Source organism: Apus apus, chromosome 12 (genome assembly GCF_020740795.1).
Source record: "Apus apus isolate bApuApu2 chromosome 12, bApuApu2.pri.cur, whole genome shotgun sequence".
In the NCBI taxonomy this organism is placed as follows: domain Eukaryota; kingdom Metazoa; phylum Chordata; class Aves; order Apodiformes; family Apodidae; genus Apus; species Apus apus.
The window spans coordinates 385,750-402,878 of NC_067293.1; the positions used below are offsets into that span (position 1 = coordinate 385,750).

The 17,129-nt window shown below is 61.3% G+C and overlaps 2 protein-coding genes across 2 annotated transcripts; one reads left to right on the forward strand and one right to left on the reverse strand.

Annotated features, from left to right (window-relative positions):
* Positions 1-387: 387 nt before the first annotated feature.
* ZDHHC9 (zinc finger DHHC-type palmitoyltransferase 9) lies at positions 388-11,623 on the reverse strand. Its single transcript, XM_051630215.1, has 10 exons — positions 11,536-11,623; positions 10,912-11,188; positions 4,590-4,750; positions 3,857-4,015; positions 2,910-3,047; positions 2,717-2,765; positions 2,330-2,432; positions 2,074-2,177; positions 1,500-1,650; positions 388-1,066 (listed from the first exon to the last, which is right to left on the reverse strand). The coding sequence occupies exons 2-10, from the start codon at positions 11,076-11,078 to the stop codon at positions 962-964; spliced, it is 1,137 nt and encodes a 378-aa protein (XP_051486175.1). The 5' UTR covers positions 11,079-11,188; positions 11,536-11,623; the 3' UTR covers positions 388-961.
* A 360-nt stretch (positions 11,624-11,983) lies between these two features.
* UTP14A (UTP14A small subunit processome component) lies at positions 11,984-16,981 on the forward strand. The gene is made up of 14 exons (XM_051630531.1): positions 11,984-12,087; positions 12,269-12,339; positions 12,482-12,543; positions 12,669-12,811; positions 12,916-13,071; positions 13,864-13,983; positions 14,051-14,145; positions 14,273-14,396; positions 14,518-14,595; positions 15,013-15,364; positions 15,519-15,931; positions 16,002-16,189; positions 16,261-16,360; positions 16,581-16,981. The coding sequence occupies exons 1-14, from the start codon at positions 12,028-12,030 to the stop codon at positions 16,818-16,820; spliced, it is 2,202 nt and encodes a 733-aa protein (XP_051486491.1). The 5' UTR covers positions 11,984-12,027; the 3' UTR covers positions 16,821-16,981.
* The last annotated feature ends 148 nt before the right edge of the window (positions 16,982-17,129 follow it).

The window sequence follows — 17,129 nt, forward strand, 5'->3', positions numbered from 1 at the left end:
TGGGGACACAATGCAGAATCAGGGCTGAGGTTCTGCAGAGCAGTGTGCCAGAGCCTGCTGGGCACGGGGGAGACACCCTGTCCTTGGGCAAGCCCCCAGGGGCAAACGTGGCCCTGGCACTCACCGTAGAGCCAGCAGCACAGGCAGAGCCTCCCAGCACCCCAGCCGCCCCTGGCACAACCGCTCTGTGGCCGGTGATGGGCAGCGGAAGCCCAGGAAGACGGGGCTGCTCCATGAGCCCCCTGAAGCCCCCCGGAGACCCCCAGGAGCAGCGGATGGAGAACCCCAGGGGCAGGGGATGGAGACCCCAGCCACCACCATGCCTGCACCACTAGCCAAGTCACAGGAGAAGAGGGAGCACGGGAAGGAAGCCACTTCAAAAAAACATTGCCAGCAGAACACCTTCCTGGTTGTTTTGGCCTTCTTGGCACCAAAATGTCTCCTGACAACCCCTGCCACGTTAACAAATAAAACAATGCCACAGATTAGAGGAAGGAGGGAGGAGAGAGAGGACGCCACCGCCACACATTGCTTTCCCCTTCCCACCAGGATTCCTCAGCAGCAGGGAGCAGGCCGACCCTAACGCCGCTGCTGAGCTGCTGGACCACAAGTTGTCTCCTCAGAGTTGGGGCCAGACGGAGGGACAGCCCCGGCTACCCAGCTGCTGTTCAGCATCCAGGACAACCTGCGGAGCAAGAGGTCCTGCCCCAGCCCGCAGGCAGACCGGCCTCAGCGGTGGCCTGTGCCCCCAGGTGACCAAGGCGGCCACTAGTGCTCCTGATCCTCTGACACCGAGCCAGGCCAGCGCCGCCCGCACCGCCCGCGCGCCGGGGTGAGTAATGACTAAAGCAAAATGGCCATGAGGAATCATTTGCCTGCCATCCAGCCCTTCTCCTCCTCTCCTCAATCACTTCCAGCTTTGATTAGACAAAACAAGAAAGTTCTCCCTTTCAAGCAGAGGTTAGTGCTCTGCTTGCCCAGCGTCCTGGGATGGGACCGGGAGCTCCCCAGCCGTTAGCTGCTTCTCCTCTGGCATCTCAGCGGTGCCCAGGGATGGCACAGGGACCTGGAGAGAGAAGACAGCAGTGACCTGCATGAACACACCCCAACATGGAGCATCTGTCTGTCTGAGCACACAGACACATGGCCCCGCTGCCCTGCTCCAGCTCCACTGGGAAGAGGTCTCAGCTGTGATTGGGAAAAGGGAGGACCACCAAATAAGACAAAGCAGCACCTTCATGAAGATCTGGAGCACTGGGCTGGTCCAGAAGTGGTCTGGGCTGTTTCCACCAGAGGAACAGGCAGCTCAAGCACAAGCAGGAGCAAGCCTAGCCATTTCCTACCATGTTCACAGAACAACTGAAGCTGGAAGGGCCCTCTGGAAGTCTCTCCAACCACATCCCCAAAGAAGGGCTAATTCCCAAGAAAGAACAGGCTGCTCTTCCCTTTGAGGAGTACCCAGGAGCACAGCCCACCGCCCACCCCCCGGCGGGACTCACAGCAGGGGGGTGAGGAAGGCTGCTGTCCTGCTGGGTGCTGCTCCCCTCTGCCTGCCCAGCGGGGCCCTGCGCCGTGCCGGGACCCCGGGACCCCGACTCCTCCTGAGCTGTGCACTCCTCCTGCTGCAGGATGCCCCGTCTGTCCAAGACGCTGCAAGAAGAAGAAGCACATCCTCAGAGACCCACACCACCCCTGGCACCTACTTCTTTTCCTGGCATGAAAAGTGCTGGTGGAAGACAAACGTCAGGGCAAGGGGCTTCTCTCCAAACCAGGCTGCACAACACAAACCCAGTTCAGTGTCTACATTCCTCTTGTGAAAACCAAGCCCCTTGGAAAGCAGCAGGTGGGAAGCCCACCAAATGAATGCCCTGGAAAGGGCCTCCACTCCACAGGCTGCCCCAGGGAAGGGGAGTGCAGAAAGCAACACAAAGACCTTCCTCCCCAGAGCATCCTGCTGTGTTCCCTCATCTCCAGAAGCCCTCAACACACACAGTGCTGGCAGACAAGCAGCCAGGTCTTGCACCCAAGGAAGGAGAGCCTCTCAGGGTCCTGCACTGGGCTCCAGGAGCTTACCTGGGGGGCAGAGGCCCACAGAGCACCTCGCAGCAGTTCTTCACTATGTTGCCATGGCTGTAGGGATTCTGCACACGGTTCTTCCCAGTCCAGGAGCCCTTAATCTGCAAGTCAGGGCACAAGCTCAGCTCTGGTCCACCAACACCTGCCCCCAGACCACCGAGCCCTCCCTCTTCCCACCAGGCACGGCAGCGAGGTGGACAAAGCTGTGACAAGAAATGGAGATGGCTCAGAGGAACAGAAAGACTCTACTTACATCTTCGTTGGTTGTCTGATTCAGTGCCACCAGGAAGGTGTGGAACCCAGTTAACCCCACCACCGACCACAGGGTGAAGAAACAGATGAGCACCTCCAGTACAGTGAGTACCGTTAAGGACGGGGAACAGCCTGGGAACAGTCCCACCCCAGCTGTGTCCTGCCCCCAGGCACACTACCCTAACTTCTCTCCTTCTCCTAGACATGGTTTTCTGTTTTACTCTCCTCCTAAAAACCACAGAAATGCTCCTTGCCTTGTAATCATGGGGGAAAAAGCCCTGAGAGACTCCTTTGGAGAAGCCTGTCAAGACTCCAGCCCATCCATGCTGCAGCTCACACTAACCCCCAGCTCTGGAGAAGCCAACCCCTCCCTGCTGTGGAAGGATATGTCCCTGGGGTTTCCTTCAACGTGTTCAGAAACCCAATCTTCAGAGATTCTGGCAATACAAAAAGAGAGAGATTTTTTCCTCTGGAACATCCTATCACGTCCTGTTCCCTTTCCCACTGCATCACCTCAGGGTTCCCAACACCCTGGGCACCCCCAGCCAGCCCAGCCCCCACCTCTCGGCAGCCAGACTCACTCAGTGCTACGTAGACGATGTTGAAGGTGAAGATGTAGATGGTGAGGAGTGAGAGCGAGAGGATGAAGAGGTAGAAGTAGCGGTAGTTCCTCTTCCCCACGCAGTTGCCCACCCAGGGACAGTGATGGTCGAAGCGCTCTGTGGAGCGGAGCTGATCAGCGCTGCTGCCCGGCCGCCCTCCAGACACAAACATGTCCAAGGCAACAAGGACATCCTGGACCACCAAGTCCAACCCTCTGCCAACTCAGTAACTGCTTTACTAATGAGCTGTTTTGCACACACAGTTTCAGAGCTCAGCCCCAGGCGTGTCTTCTTTCCCAAAGACCTGAGGTACAGCAGCTTTCCCTGAAGCAGCACACAGGTTAGATGACAATCTAGGGGTTCAGGAGCTCTTCTCTAACCCGTGTGCCATGTTCCTTCTACTAGAATAGCTGGAAGAAGGCTCAAGGGACTGACTAAGCACTCCAAAGGGCTGGGAACCGGAGGAGAGAGATCCATAGGAATGGAATTTCTTCCTTGGAAAGGTAAGCTGATCCAATTATGAGATAAAAAAGGGCTAAGAGAGCATCTGCTGTGCAGCAAGGGGAACAAAAAACAGGGGCTTTCATTCAAGACCCAGCTTTCTCCTGGACCACTCTGGCCCAGCAAGCCCAGCAGCTCCGTGAGACGCAAAGATGGGCTGCATGTTTACATGGACAAGTCAGACTAGTTATTGCCACAGAAGTACCAGCAAAGAAGAACCACCTGGCTTCAGGTTCTGAGCAAACCTGGAGCTCCTTGAGCTTAAGATGAGGCAGCCTGTCCCCATCTGCTCAATCCCCTGCTCTGCACCCACTCAGCAGAGCAGTGTGAGACCTGACAGGGCATGAAAGCAGGGGCAGATCTTCCCCTGTCCCCTCCCAAGGGCTGTCCCCAAGGCCCAGGAGCAGGAGCAGACACCCACTCACCCACACAGTTGTCGCAGATGCTGCAGTGAGAGGCACGGGGTGGACGGAAGATCTTGCACGTGTAGCAGTACTTGAGCTTCACTATCTGGTTGTTGATCTGGAAGTTCTTGATCCGCGGAGGTGGGCGCTGGCCCTGTGGCACGGTCCCGTTGGTGGCCTCTGAGTGACAGAACAGAGCAGAGATCAGAGCTGCTGCAGCATGGCAGGCCCGGAGTGACAGCTCACCTGCCTCTGCTCCCACCAGTGGGATCAGAGCCTGCTGGGTCTGGAGCCAGTGGCTGCAGCTCCACTCGCTCAGCCCAGAGCCAACCTGGCATCTTGGAGGCAGGAAAGGGGACACCAGAGCTTTCAGGGGCACATTGAAGGGGGCTGGGAGTGTGTGTCACTGCACAGACTCACATCCACCAAACCTCCTATCTACCCCAAGGATCAAGGGGCCCAAACCAAGCTTCCTAAGCTCCTTCCCCAAAGCAAACTGAGTTTTGTGTGTACACAGCTACAAGAGAAAATGTTCCCATTTTGGGCACATGACAATGTTCCCAGAAAGGGAAGCAGGAACATCTTTTGGAGACTCAGCCAAGGAGAATTAGCCAGCAGGTGGAGATGGGACAACCCTCCTGAGCGGAGGGCCCAGCAGGAAGCAGAAGGAAGGCTCTGCAGAGAACGTGGCCCCCGGTCACGCCAGAAACAGAGAGGAGTTCCAGGCAGCAGCAGCTCAGCTCCCCACACTCACCAATCTCCATCTCAATGAAGGCTGCCTCGTCGGGCAGGGCCCTCGGGATCACGCCAGGATCGCTGAAGCTCGTCCGCAGGAGCGTGGCCATGGCGAACAGGAAGAGCACGGCCGCAAACACCGGGATGGCCGGGGACAGCTGGACCGCCAGGTACCGGCACCTGCAGGGACACGGGGACACGGGCCGGCGGTCAGTGCTGCCAGGGCCCGAGAGCCTGGCAAGGCACCAGGGGACAGACTTTGCTGAACGCCAGAACCGTCTGGAGAGGAGAGGCTACTCAGCACTTCCTTCTGATCCCACCACCGCAGGGAAGCACCTGGGGCAGCTCTGACAACCAGCCACTGGCAAAGCACCACTGGGGTTTCACCCCGCCAGGCACAAGGAGCTTCCCAGTGTTCTGTTTTGTTTCCAGCTCCCATTTTGCTCAGTCATGGACAACACTAGAAACACAACCAGCCAGCAAGAGGGATCCTGCCTGGAGGATCACTGCAGGCAGCTGCCAAGGGATGGACTGCACCTCCAGGAGAAGCACCCAAGGCCTGGGCTGAGCCCACCACTGGGGAGAGCCGGGAGGCATGGAATGGGAATCTCTGGCTGTCCCCTAAAGAGGCACCAGCTTCCAGTACCCCAAAAACTACTTTCCAGGGATTAACTGCATCCTGTGCTTCTCAGGAAGGGATTCATGTGGGACTGCAACACTCCTGTGCAACAAGATGTCTGGTTTCCTTTGACTTTTCTGAGGTGAGAAAGCTCCAAACGAAGCAGAAAGGCTCCTGCCTCAAGACAACCCCAGCTCCAGAGAGGAAACTCAGCATAAGGTTTGTTTGCTTTATAAATACTGAAAGGTCCAACTAGGAATTTATGTTGCTAATCCTGCTGATTGAGGCAGGGCAACAGGAGCACGGAGATTAATCCCACTGTGCCCCGTGTCACTGCTGGACACCCATGAACATGGTTCCCCAGGCGCTGCAGCACAGGCCGCACACCAGTCACACAGCACACTTTGGCCATAGCCACAGCACAAAGTGTGCAGAGCAATGCCCAGGGCTGGTCCCCTAAACCAACCCTGCTCATGTTTGACACCACACACTCCACAGCTACTCCAAACAACACAACCTTTGGAGTCACCCACGTGCACAGTCCTGCCTGCATCTGAAGAGCCAGGCTGGGCAGTCCGAGGGCTGAGCTCACCTTCTCAGATAACTTTGCTTTCCCTTTGCAAGGGCAAAGTCTAGGAATAGAGCTGCAGGTCAGTCAGCTATTAAGCAGAACCCCTGGATCCTGTTTTGGGAAGGAATACGGGTTTATTCCTCTAAAAGCTGACCATGCTCTGCCTCAAAGGGCTACAGCTCGACCCTTGTCTGGCTGACGTGAAGCTTTTGTAACTGTTGTAACACCATCAGTGTTCTGTGGGCTTCACCTACAGATTTGTGGACTGTGTCAAAGCTGAGCTGAAGCTGCGCCCGAGCTTCCAGCCTCAGAAACACACTCACACCGCAGAAGCGTCCCTGGGTACCGTCAGCAGAAAGCTTTATGGAAAGCACATGGCCAGTGCCAGCTGTACTCTCTGAGGCACAGGCCTGGAAGCTCCACACAGCAGGAACACAGGGGTGAGTCCCCACGGCGTCCCGCGGGAGCGCAGGGTGAGATTCACTCCCTGCTGACCGTGTCCTGCCCATCTCCCGCTGGAAACCTGCCCTCTGGGGATGCCGCCAGTCCTGCTGTCCCTCAGGCACGACGATACTGATGCCACCACATGGCAGAGCCTGGTGTGGAAACGGTAAGAAACCCGTGATTTTGGGAAAGAGACAAGCACGTGACTGTCCTCCCTGCGTGCCAGGGAAGCAGCAACATCCAGCCCCTCCACCTCCTCCCAGTGCAGCACAGAGATGGCTCCCAGTTCAGGAGGGGGGGGAAGCAGTGCCAGACAGTCTGCCTGTCTGCCCAGAGGTGGGCAGGGGGGAGAACAGGGACACCAGGAGGGGACTGGCAGTGCTGCTGTGTCCCCTGTGCACTGACACTGCACCCCCAGGGCTGCCCCTGCCATGTGTCCCTGTCCCTCCCTGCCTGGCAGGGCCTGCTCTGGAAGGTGTCTTGGGAGGACATCCTGGTGCATCTGCCATGGCAGAGAAAGCCAAGTGAGCAACAGGTGAGGAACCCTGTGAGGTGGTGGGGATGAGGACTGGGGGGGCCCGGCCACACCTCGTCTGCAGCGTGACTGTGCTCAGCAGCTCATCTCCAGAGCTGAGGAACAGGCATTTTAAAGATCTTTTGTTTGGGAAAGCCGAGAGTCAACAGAAACACACTGTTGGCATGTCAGGATATTGCTCCTCCTCCACTCCCCGAGTAATATCTGTGCTCCTGAGCATTTTGTCATCTAACAGCAGACAATAACAGCACTATCACAACTCATCATGGGGGGGGGGTGGTGCTGGGGGTGAGAAAGGCTTAAACAAAGAGACCCTTAGAATGGCGATGGCAGCAGATGGGAGGTGCAAGGGCAGCCTGGCCAGTTATTTTGTGACCACTTGGGAAGATCTGCTGTAAGCAGCACAATGAGCAAAGCTCTGGAGAAAGGGGAAAACAGGCACACCAGCCCCGATGGAAGCAGCACATCTCTGGGCCAGGTCCCTCCAGGGCCCAGCACAAGCCCTGCTGTCACTCATTTACACCTCACTAGCAAATGACCCATCTAACTTCACTAAACCCCCGCACCACCTCTCCATGTGCCTGTCCCCAGCAGCAGCCAGGTGGGACCTTCCCTGGCTGCCTGACCCCAGCAGAGCACCCACAGCATGGCCCAGACCTGGGACCCTTCCCAGAAGCTGCTGGACTTGCAGTAAGTGTGGAAATGGTTGCTCTGAGATCCCGGGAAACGGCGGCAGCGCTCACTGCGAGCTGGGGGCCCTTTCCCCAGCAGCTCGTGGCAGTGCTGGGGCTGCCTGCAGGACCCCCCCCCCAAATCAGCACCAACACACCGGCCACAGACCCAAGTCCTGCAGAATCCATGTGCTTCCAGCCCAGTGGATGCAGCCATGGGGTGGGGAAACATAAAAGTAATAATTTTGAGCCACCTGAAGGGTCAAGTGTAGGTTTTTTTCAATGCATTAGAAAACAAAGAAATTTTAATCTCTACATAACCAAGAAAGTGGAAAAAAGAACAGAGTAATAAAGGTGGTTGGCTCTTGGGAAAACAAACAGCAGGAGCCTGGCACTGCAGGCACTGTCTTGCCCGTAACGTTTACAAAGGTTCAACACTCGTGCTGAGGAGCTGAAGACAAAAGGAATCCAGTTCCCTCACAGCTGCTTCAGGGAGCGGAGAGGAGAGCTCTCCCTTCAGGGGGGCCATTACAGACCCTGGCAAACTGTGCCAAGGAAACCCCCAGCAGCTGGAGGGAGGATGCTGCATCCCATCATCCTAATTCCCAGATGGATTTCACTAAGTGCTTTACCTGTGCTCCTCCTCGTGCTCCGATACCACAAGCGCAGTCAGACAACCTATCACCACAGCTGATGTGCCCAGTAAGTGCCTGAAACAACGCCAGGAGGACATTAAACAGCATTTTATGTGACACGCTCCAGTCGCAGAGCAGACCCTATTAAACACAGGTCTCGGACCCTGCAGGGACCCGGAGCAGTCGGAGCTGTTCCCTGCCAAGGTGGTGGTGAGAGGTGCCCTTGGGCAGAGGACTCCAGTCCCTGCAGAGCAGAGCACTTCCCTGGAGCCAGTGCAGCTCCACGGGGAGGGAGGAGCTGGATCTCCAGGTACGACCAAGGACTCCACCGGCCCTGGGGGTCCTGCTGGCTCACCCGGCTCCAGACCATGGCTCTCTGACAAACACAACCCACTCCCACGCACAAGGCTGAGGTGGCTTCAGGCTTCTCCCCACAGGAGACCTGACAGCCTTGGAGCTGCTCAGGGAAGGAAGCCCAGCAGAGCCTGCAGCCCGGCAGGCAGGCTGACATTCCACAGCCGGGAGGACTCTGCCAGCAAGGAGCTGGCGGCTCATCTGATGTGCCATGCCACACAGCACTGTCACCACTGTCACCACTGTCACCACCAGCTCTCTCCAGCCACCAGAGCAGCCTGGAGGGCGAGGATCAAACCCACCCTGGCTCCCCCCGAGGACAGAGGCACTTCCTGGCTCCAGGCGTCCCCAGGCGCGCTCAGACCCAGTGTGACTGTGCGAGTGATTCAGCTGAACGGAGCAGGAGCTCCCAGCACAGGCACCCCTGCAGCCAGCCTGCAAGGGTTCCTCCACCCACCACAGTCTGCTCCTCACCAGAACCAGAGCCTCACCACCTGAATTGTTCCTCTGCAGCACAAACTTTAAGGGGGAAACCATCAATTTCCATGCAAATGCCAAGGAAACCGCTAAAAGCTGAAACAGACAAGGCAGTGAAGAGATCCAGGCTGGGACCCTCATGCAGAAGCTCCCTGAGGCTGGCAGGGACAGCAAGGCTCTCGAGCAGCCAAGCTGCTGCTCATCTCCTCCCATTGGCTGGTCAAACTGAAAATTTGTGGAGTATTTCTGGCAGGGAAGGCAACATTTCCTCCCTATCCCAAACTAAAAAAATCCCAAAACAGTTTCAAAACAAACCCTTCTCTTTCAAACAGAAAGCATTAGCCCGTTGTACTTTGACAGGATCTGATGGATATTTTGGATTTTCCCAAACTTTTCTTCGGCTCCCCAGTCAAAACCACTCAACTGATTTAACTAAAATTCAGAGGCAATTCCACTCCCAGCAAAACTTTCCACACAGAGGGACCCTCCATGTCCTGATGGAGGTGTGAGCAAGGACACCAGTGACCCCTCCCCAGGCCTCTGCCTCCCACAGCACATGAAGGGAAGGGGCTTCTTGAGGAGTTTCCAGCCACCCACCACAGCCAAACAACCCACGGCTCTGCCAACGTGGCTGGAAAGGCAGCCTGGGTCTGCCTGGCCCCACACACCCGTGTGGGCTGCCGGCCAGGGGACAGGGCCGAGGGGGACATGGCTCCTCTGCTAAGGACAGGCTCTGGGGGGAGGCAGAGCAATTAGCCCTCAGCAAGTGTTTCTGGAGCAGCAGTAAGTGTGTGTTTCTGGAGCAGCAACACCTGTTAGTTCTTGCTGCAAGGCAGAAAGTCTTTATCCCCATTTCTGAGATGGGAAAAAAAAAACAAACAAGCAACAACCCAACAGTGGTGTCATTTCATGGCTCTGAATCCCGGCTGAGTCAGGGACAATTTGGGCTTCCGGCCCCCAGGAGCCCTGACACCCCATGTTATGGTTGCATGGCTCCTGCCTCCAAAGCCACATGAGGATTGAGTAGAAAAACCAGTCTTGTCCCTGGCCCAGGCCCGGCTGGCCACTCATGGCTGCTGGTGGGATGTGGCAAGCCTTGGCAGACTGTTCCAGAAAGCCCTTGCCAAGGCTGCCAGCGATACCCGCTGCGGAGAGGGGCCAGGGAGAGCAACACCGGGCCAGGGGAGGAGGAGACAAATTTCCTGGTCTAGGGAAGAGGTCTAGGGGGCCAGCATCTGAGCTGAGAGCTGTATGTGTCTGGAGGAACTGCCAGCGAGCAGTTTCTGCTGCTCACTCTCCTGGGCTTGAAGAGCTTTGTGTTACCCAACACCGCCGAGGACCTTGGTCTCCCCCTGAACAAAAACGTGCTGATGGAGAGAGGGGAAGTTTCACAGCTGCTCAGCTGATCCAAGCTCCCCTCCAAAGCAGGCACAAGGGGCACTTCTGCCCCCTCCTTTCCGATTGTTTTTTTTCTAGGATTAGCCTGAGGCCGGAGCAGTTCCCGCGGGGAGCTGCGGGGGGGGGGGGCAGGTCCCGCTCCCTCGGCAGAGCCCAAGGCTCGGGCTGCAGCTCTTTATGCTGCAGAGCTGACCCAAAAGGGCGGTCGGACCCTCTCCGAGGACTCTCAGGCGGCGGGAGGGGCTGTTGCAGCGCAGCCCCCTGCAGCCCCCGGGCAGCTGGGATCAGCGCTGACCCCGGGGCTGCCACGGTGGCTGCCGGCCGGGTCAGCTCCCTCCCGGGCTGTCCCGGAGCCGCAGGCACGGCCAGCAGGCAGGGACACTGCAGCAGTACCCTTGCCCTCGGCTGCCCCTGCGCCCCGCGCCCCCAGCCCCTCCAAGGGACTGCAGGTCCCCAACAAGCGCGGGGACAAAGAGCCAGGGGAAAAAAAAACTCCAGCAGCGCCCAAAACCTGCAGGGTCAGCCTCCGGAGGATGAAGAGGCGGATCCCGGCAGAGGATCCGTGCCAGGCTCCCGCCCACCCCGAGCCCACCGGGCAGACCGAGCCCCGGCCCCGGGGTCACCGCGGGGAACTCACTCGAAGGCGAAGAAGAGGGCGCAGGTGCCGAGGATGAGGAAGAGGGTCAGGTAGAAGATGCCCTTCTGCCGGGCCATCATGATGCGGCCGTCGCAGCAGAAGGTGTTCCTGCCCGGCAGCTTCTCCCATTTCCGAACCACCTTCTTCCTCGCCACCATCACCGACATGGCGGGGCCGTCACTGGGGCGGCGGCGGCCGCCACACCTCGGGGCGCTGCTGCTGCTCCGCCGCCCGCGCCCCCGGCATCCTCGGGGGCCGCGCGGGGCCGGGCTGGGGGCTGCGGGGAGAGGGAGAGCGCCTCAGCACCGGGGGCGGCGGGGCCGGCACGGGAGGGCCCGGCACCGGGGCGGGGGGGATCGGCGGCCGTCGCCATGGAAACCCGCGCGCCCCGGGAGGGGGATCGCCATGGAAACCCACCGGAGAGGAGGGGGGGGTGGCGGGGGGGGCAGGGCGCGGCCCTGGGGGGATGCCCGGCGGGCGGGGGGCGACCGCGCACAGGCCCCACCGGGAGGGGACGGGACCGGGCAGCTCCCGCCGCGCAGCCGCGCCGGGATCCGAGCCCGACAGGGGAAAGGGAAGATGAAGGTGACGGGAAGGGGCCCCCGCGCCGCTGTCGCCGCTCACCCGGTGCCGGTGCGGGCCGGGCCGGCCGGTCGCTCCCTCAGCACCGCGGGAGAGGCCGCCACGCCCCGCGGCGCCGCGGGCGGGACCTGGGCAGCCATTGGCGCGGCCCGGCCCGCCCCGCCGCTGCCATTGGGCCCGCGGGCCGTCGCTCCGCGGCGCCGCCTCCGCCCGGTGCGGACAAGGGGGGGCGGGGCGGAGGCGGGGCGCGGCACGTGGCCGGGGCGGGGCGGCGCCGGCTGATCAGAAGGAGGGGCCCGCAGGGGCGGCCTTCCCGGTGTGCGACGCGCCGCCCGGGCCCAAGCCCCCCGGGGCTCCCGCGGCCAGGCCGGGCGCCGCCCGAGCCTCCGGGCCCGCTGCCATGGCAACCGTGACGTCCCGCGGGGCGGGCGGAAGCGGCGCGGGGCGGTGGCAGCCCGGGCGGAAGCGGCGGGGCGCTTTACGGCAGGTCGCGCGGCAGCGGCGCTTTCCGCCTCTCGCCCGGCGTGCGGCGCGATGGCGGAGGAGTGGCTGGGCCAGGAGGCGGCGGGGAGCGGCAGCGAGAGCGAGGATGAGGTGACCGAGCGGGGCTGAGCTCCTCGGCAGCTCCCCGGCCCCCTGCGGGCAGCGGGGCGAGCCCGGGTGGTGGCGGGGCACGGGGCGGGGGGAGCTGGGGCGGCGGGAGCCTCGGCCGTGCCTGCTCGGGGGGTGGTTACTTCCCCGGGCCGGCTCGGTAACCGCGTGTGCTGTGTGCCAGGGGCAGGAGGACGGTGAACGGCGGCACCGGCAGCTCCTGGAGGCCGTCAGCTCCCTCTCCGGACGGAAGCGGTGAGTGGGGGGGATGTCCGGGGGGCTCCGCGGCCTCCCGTGCCCCTGTGGGGCCGCGGGCAGAGAGGAGGGCACCCGGTGCCCCTTCTCGCTGGCACCGGCTCCGCTGCCTTTCCCGGTTCATTCCTGTCTCGCTCCCCAGGCGGAAGCTGGAGCGCACGGAGGCGAGTGCCCAGGTGTCCGAGTTCAACGTCAGCTCCAAAGGTGAGGCCCTGGCAGGCAGCACCGGTGGGAGGGCAGGAGGCGCGGCGCCGGCTGTGCCGTGTCTGTGCAGCTGAGCCCCGGGACCGCGCGGTGCCCCGCGGTGCTGACCCGCCGTCCTTGTGTAGGTGCTGGGGAGAAGCTGGTCCTGTCCGAGCTCCTGCAGCCCCTCTGTCCCAAATCCGCCCTGCGCAGCGTCAGGAAGGAGCTGAGCAGGGTGAAGCAGAAGAAGCCGGTGGAGCTGCCGCTCAGCAAGGAGGAGGCAAAGCGGGTGAGTGGACAAGGGGAGGCCTGGCCCGAGTCCCCCGGGCCCCTCTGATGTGGGCAGGTGGTCCTCCTGTGTGTCTGCCCCTCACCCTCCTCTCTCCCCCGCAGGTGGTCAGGGAAGCAGCCTACGCCCGCACCTCGCAGGAGGTGGGCAGGTGGCAGCAGGTGGTGCTGCAGAACCGGCGGGCAGAGCAGCTGGTGTTCCCCCTGAGGCAGGAGATCCCCACGGTGGTGCCCCTGGAGCAGACGGTGTCGGCATGGAAGGTGGGTGCTGGCAGGGCAGGGGGGTGCTGGCATGGCCAGCAGCTCCTGGGGGGCAGGGGCGTCTCCTGCCTGTGCTGGGAGGAGTGAGGGGTTCCAGGCTGTGACCCAGGCTCTGGGCAGGTGCACGCTGGGCTTGGGAAGGTGAAAGGGGACATGTTGTGCATTCCTTGGGCACAGCAGGTGTGTGAGTGTGCTCTGGGAGATGCCAGTGAGGCGTGGGCAGAGGATTTTGAGCTTCCTCTCTCCTCTTCGTAGCCTCCCATCCCTGGGCACACAGGCTGGGTCTGCCCTTGGCCAGTCCCAAGGGTGTCCAGGTGCCTGGCAGGTGCCCTCAGCCACTTGTGCTGGGGCTGGGAGGGCTGTTTTGCCAGAGCCTGCATGTCTGTAAATTTTCATTGTGAACCAAGGACACTTTGGGGTTAGAGTGGGAGCTCTAAGGGGATTGTGCCATAGGCAGGGGAGTCACTGTTGTCCCCTAGTGCTCTTGGCTGTCCAGATGCTCTGGTGAGAGGCAGTTCCCAATGTATCCAGTGCTTGCCTCCACTTCTATTCTGGGGGGATGTAGCCTGGAGCTTCAGTGCAATGGCTGGTCAAGCACCTTGGTAGCCTACAGCAGCCTCAGGCTGTCCCCTGGGACCCCTGAGCAGGGCTGTCCCCCCAGGAGAGGTTGGACACCCTTTCCTGGGCCCTCCCATGGGCCTCCTCAGGGGTGCCAGGAGGAACGGGAAGTGCTGGCTCTTGCAGTTGCTGTTTTCTCATCGTGCTGTCACTGTGTCCGTTCTGTCCCTGCAGGCCCGGACTCCCCTGGAGCAGGAGATCTTTGGGCTGCTCCACAGGACTAAGCAGCCCCTCACAGACCCGCTCCTGACGCCGGAGGAGACGGCCTCGCTGCAGGCCATGAGTCTGGAGGAGGTGGGTGCCTGTCCCCGGGCCCTGAGGCCTGTCCCCAGCCCTGCCCCTCACCCCCTGTGCCCCCCAGGCCCGGCGGCGGCGCGCGGAGCTGCAGAAGGCCCGGGCCCTGCAGTCCTACTATGAAGCCAAAGCTCGGAGGGAGAAGAGGATCAAGAGCAAGAAGTAAGGCATTGCAGGGGGGCTGGCTGGTGGCCTTGGTGCCAGAGCCCCCCAGGCATGGAGGGGCCCCTTCCTGCCCATGGGGCAGCCCCCTGGCTCCCCGGGCCTCACCCCCCACCCTCTGCCCCAGGTACCACCGCGTGCTGAAGAAAAGCAAGAGGCGCAAGGCCCTGAAGGAGTTTGAGCTGCTGCAGAAGTCAGACCCTGAGGCTGCCTTGGCCAAGCTGGAGGAGCTGGAGCAGCTCAGGATGCAGGTGCTGCTTCTGTGCTTCCCCCCAACCCCTTGTGACACCCCCATGAGTGAGGGGCAACTCCCTGCTAAGGGGGCTCCTGCTGATGCAGCTCCTGCTGAGGCTTCTCCCTTTACCCCCCCAGGAGCGGATGAGTCTGAAGCACCAAAACAAGGGAAAATGGGCCCGTTCCAGGGCCATTATAGCTAAGTATGACTTGGAGGTGAGATCACAGGGTCACAGAAGGGTTTGGGTTGGGAGGGACCTTCAGGGACCATCCAGGCCAACCCTCCCATCATGGGTAGAGACATGGTTCAATTGATCAAAGCCCCATCCAACCTGACTCTTAGCACTTCTAGGGCATCTGCAACTTCTCTGGGCAGCCTGTACCAGTGTCTCACCACCCTCATCATGCATCATTTATTCTTTAAATTGACTTCTTTTAGTATAAAACCACTGACCCTTGCCCTGTTGATACAGGCCTTGATATGAAGTCTCTGTCTTGTTCTTACAAGCCCCTTTATGTATTAAAGGGCCACAGACCAGTCTCCAGTGCTGGCTGAGGAGGGGGAGGCAGCCAAGGTGGGGCAGGGGGGTGGGCATATTATTCCTGGCCTGCACTAAAAACATCTCCCCCTAGGCCCGCAAGGCCATGCAGGAGCAGCTGGCCAGGAACAAGGAGCTGATGCAGAAGGTGCAGGTGGAGCTGACTGACGAAGAGGCAGGTGACCTTCCCGAGGAGGACCTGGCTCCAGTGACTGTCCCTGCTGTTCCTGGGGGTGCCAGTGGAGCCAACCCCTGGATGCTGGGACAGCCCAGCCGCCCGGCCCCGGAGCCTGAGGTGCAGGAGGGGCTGGGGGGGGAAGTCATGGTGCCCGATGCTGCAGAGAGCGAGGAGGAAGAGGAGATGTCAGAGGAGGAAGCTCTGCTGCAAGGCTTTGAGCAGAAGCGGCGTGTGCGGCCGCGGTGGGCGAGGAGCCCCAAGGGACCAGGTGAGGAGCTGCAGCCCCAGCAGCAGGTCTGTGTGCCATGGGGCTGGGCAGAGGAACAGGAGCTGTGGGGCTGGGTTCTGCTGGGTTCCACACAGCTGTCCTGCTTCTCCCTGCTCCAGGGGGACAGTTTCTCACCAGTTTCCTCCATGTGCAGGTGCTGATGAGACAAAGGCAGTTTCTGAGCTGCCAGGGGACAGCCCCGAGTTACCCGTCTCTGCTGAGGAGCCGCTGAGTGCAGTGCTGGAGCAGCCTCCCCAGGCCCAGGAGGAGATGCTGCTGTCGGAGCAGCTGGGCCAGGTGCGGACAATGGAGGACGTTGAGGCTCTGGCCTCAGAGGAGAGTGTCAAGGAGCTGGAGGAGCAGGAGAAGCGTGTGGAGGAGCAGGGGAAGCCGGCAGCCAGACGAGCAGAGAAGCGAGTGCAGCAGCAGGAGGCAGGCAGGGCTGGGGACAAGCGTGCCAAGAAACCACCAGCCAAGAAGAAGATGATCAGCCTGGAGGATGTGCTGGCGGGAAAGTCCCAGGAGCTCCAGTGCCCCGTCCTCCCCGTGGTGGTGGAGGAGGAAGAGGTGAGCAGGGCAAGCTTCCCCACTGTCCCAGGCCTTGGGGGACGCAGGGGACTGACTCCTCTCTCTGCAGGAGGGTGGCATCGACCAAAGAGGGGTGATCAAAGAGGCCTTTGCCGGGGACGACGTGGTGGCCGATTTCCGGCGGGAGAAGCGCAAGGCGGAGCAGGAGGGGAAGCCGCAGCCGGTCAACCTGGTGCTGCCGGGCTGGGGCGAGTGGGGAGGGACGGGGCTGAAGCCCAGTGCCAAGAAAGTGAAGCGGTGAGTGAGGCAGCCCAGCAGCCTCCTGCCCCAGCCCCGGGCCGGGCCACCAACCCTCTCCTGCTCCACAGGTTCCTCCTCAAGCCACCCCCGGCGCCGCCCCGCAAGGACCAGCACCTGCCCCACGTCATCATCAGCGAGAAGCGCAACATCTACGCGGCTGCACACCAGGTGGGTGGCACCCCCTGGCCTGGGAGCTGCCCCTCAGCCCTTCCCAAAGCATCCTGGATCCCGGGCACTCCCTGTCCAGCTGTGCCGGGTTTCCACCTCTAACAACCCTGAGGCCTGCGGGGGTGATGGAGGGAGGAGGAATTTTCTGGGCTGCTGCCAAGCCTTCCTGGCCAAAAGAGGATCTGGAGCAAGGTGATTTTCCCCCCCCTCCCCCCCCCAGGTCAGCGAGCTGCCCTTCCCCTTCGAGAGGCACCAGCAGTTCGAGCAGAGCATCCGCACACCCCTGGGCCCCACCTGGAACACACAACGTGCCTTCCAGAAGCTGACTGCCCCCCGTGTCATCACCCGGGCCGGCCACATCATCCAGCCCATCTCTGCCGAGGACGTTGCCGACAAGGACAACGCAGGGGGGTGGCAGGGACCCTCCAGCTGGCTGGGAGAAGCCCCCAGCGCGGGCTAAGCCTGCACTGGGGGCTCCTCCCAGCCGGCTGGATCGTCCCCGCCTCCTGTGCAGGAGAGCTCGGTAACTTCTGCCCCTCCCTGGAGGAGGCGGAGAAGCTGGGAGAGGCTCCTGGCAACCTCCCACCACTTCCCCAGCAATAAACCTCCTGCGCTGCCTTGTCTGTGTGCTCTGCGTGGCTCGGGGATGGGACACCCCCTAGCCCTTCTGGCTTGTTCCTGGGTGGGGAAGGGGGGGGTTTGGATGGGTCTAACTGGGCAGGAAAGTGCTGCCAAGGGCCAGGAATGGGGCAAGAAGGGAGCAGCAGGG

Coding starts and splice junctions, on each gene's coding strand:
- ZDHHC9 (XM_051630215.1), bottom strand. CDS start 11,078: ATGTCGGTGATGGTGGCGAGGAAGAAGGTGGTTCGGAAATGGGAGAAG. Junction 3,048..3,856: donor CATCTGCGACAACTGTGTGG/GTGAGTGGGTGT, acceptor TCCGCTCCACAG/AGCGCTTCGACCATCACTGT. Junction 2,178..2,329: donor ATCAGACAACCAACGAAGAT/GTAAGTAGAGTC, acceptor CCTGACTTGCAG/ATTAAGGGCTCCTGGACTGG.
- UTP14A (XM_051630531.1), top strand. CDS start 12,028: ATGGCGGAGGAGTGGCTGGGCCAGGAGGCGGCGGGGAGCGGCAGCGAG. Junction 12,340..12,481: donor TCCCTCTCCGGACGGAAGCG/GTGAGTGGGGGG, acceptor CTCGCTCCCCAG/GCGGAAGCTGGAGCGCACGG. Junction 13,984..14,050: donor AGGCCATGAGTCTGGAGGAG/GTGGGTGCCTGT, acceptor TGTGCCCCCCAG/GCCCGGCGGCGGCGCGCGGA.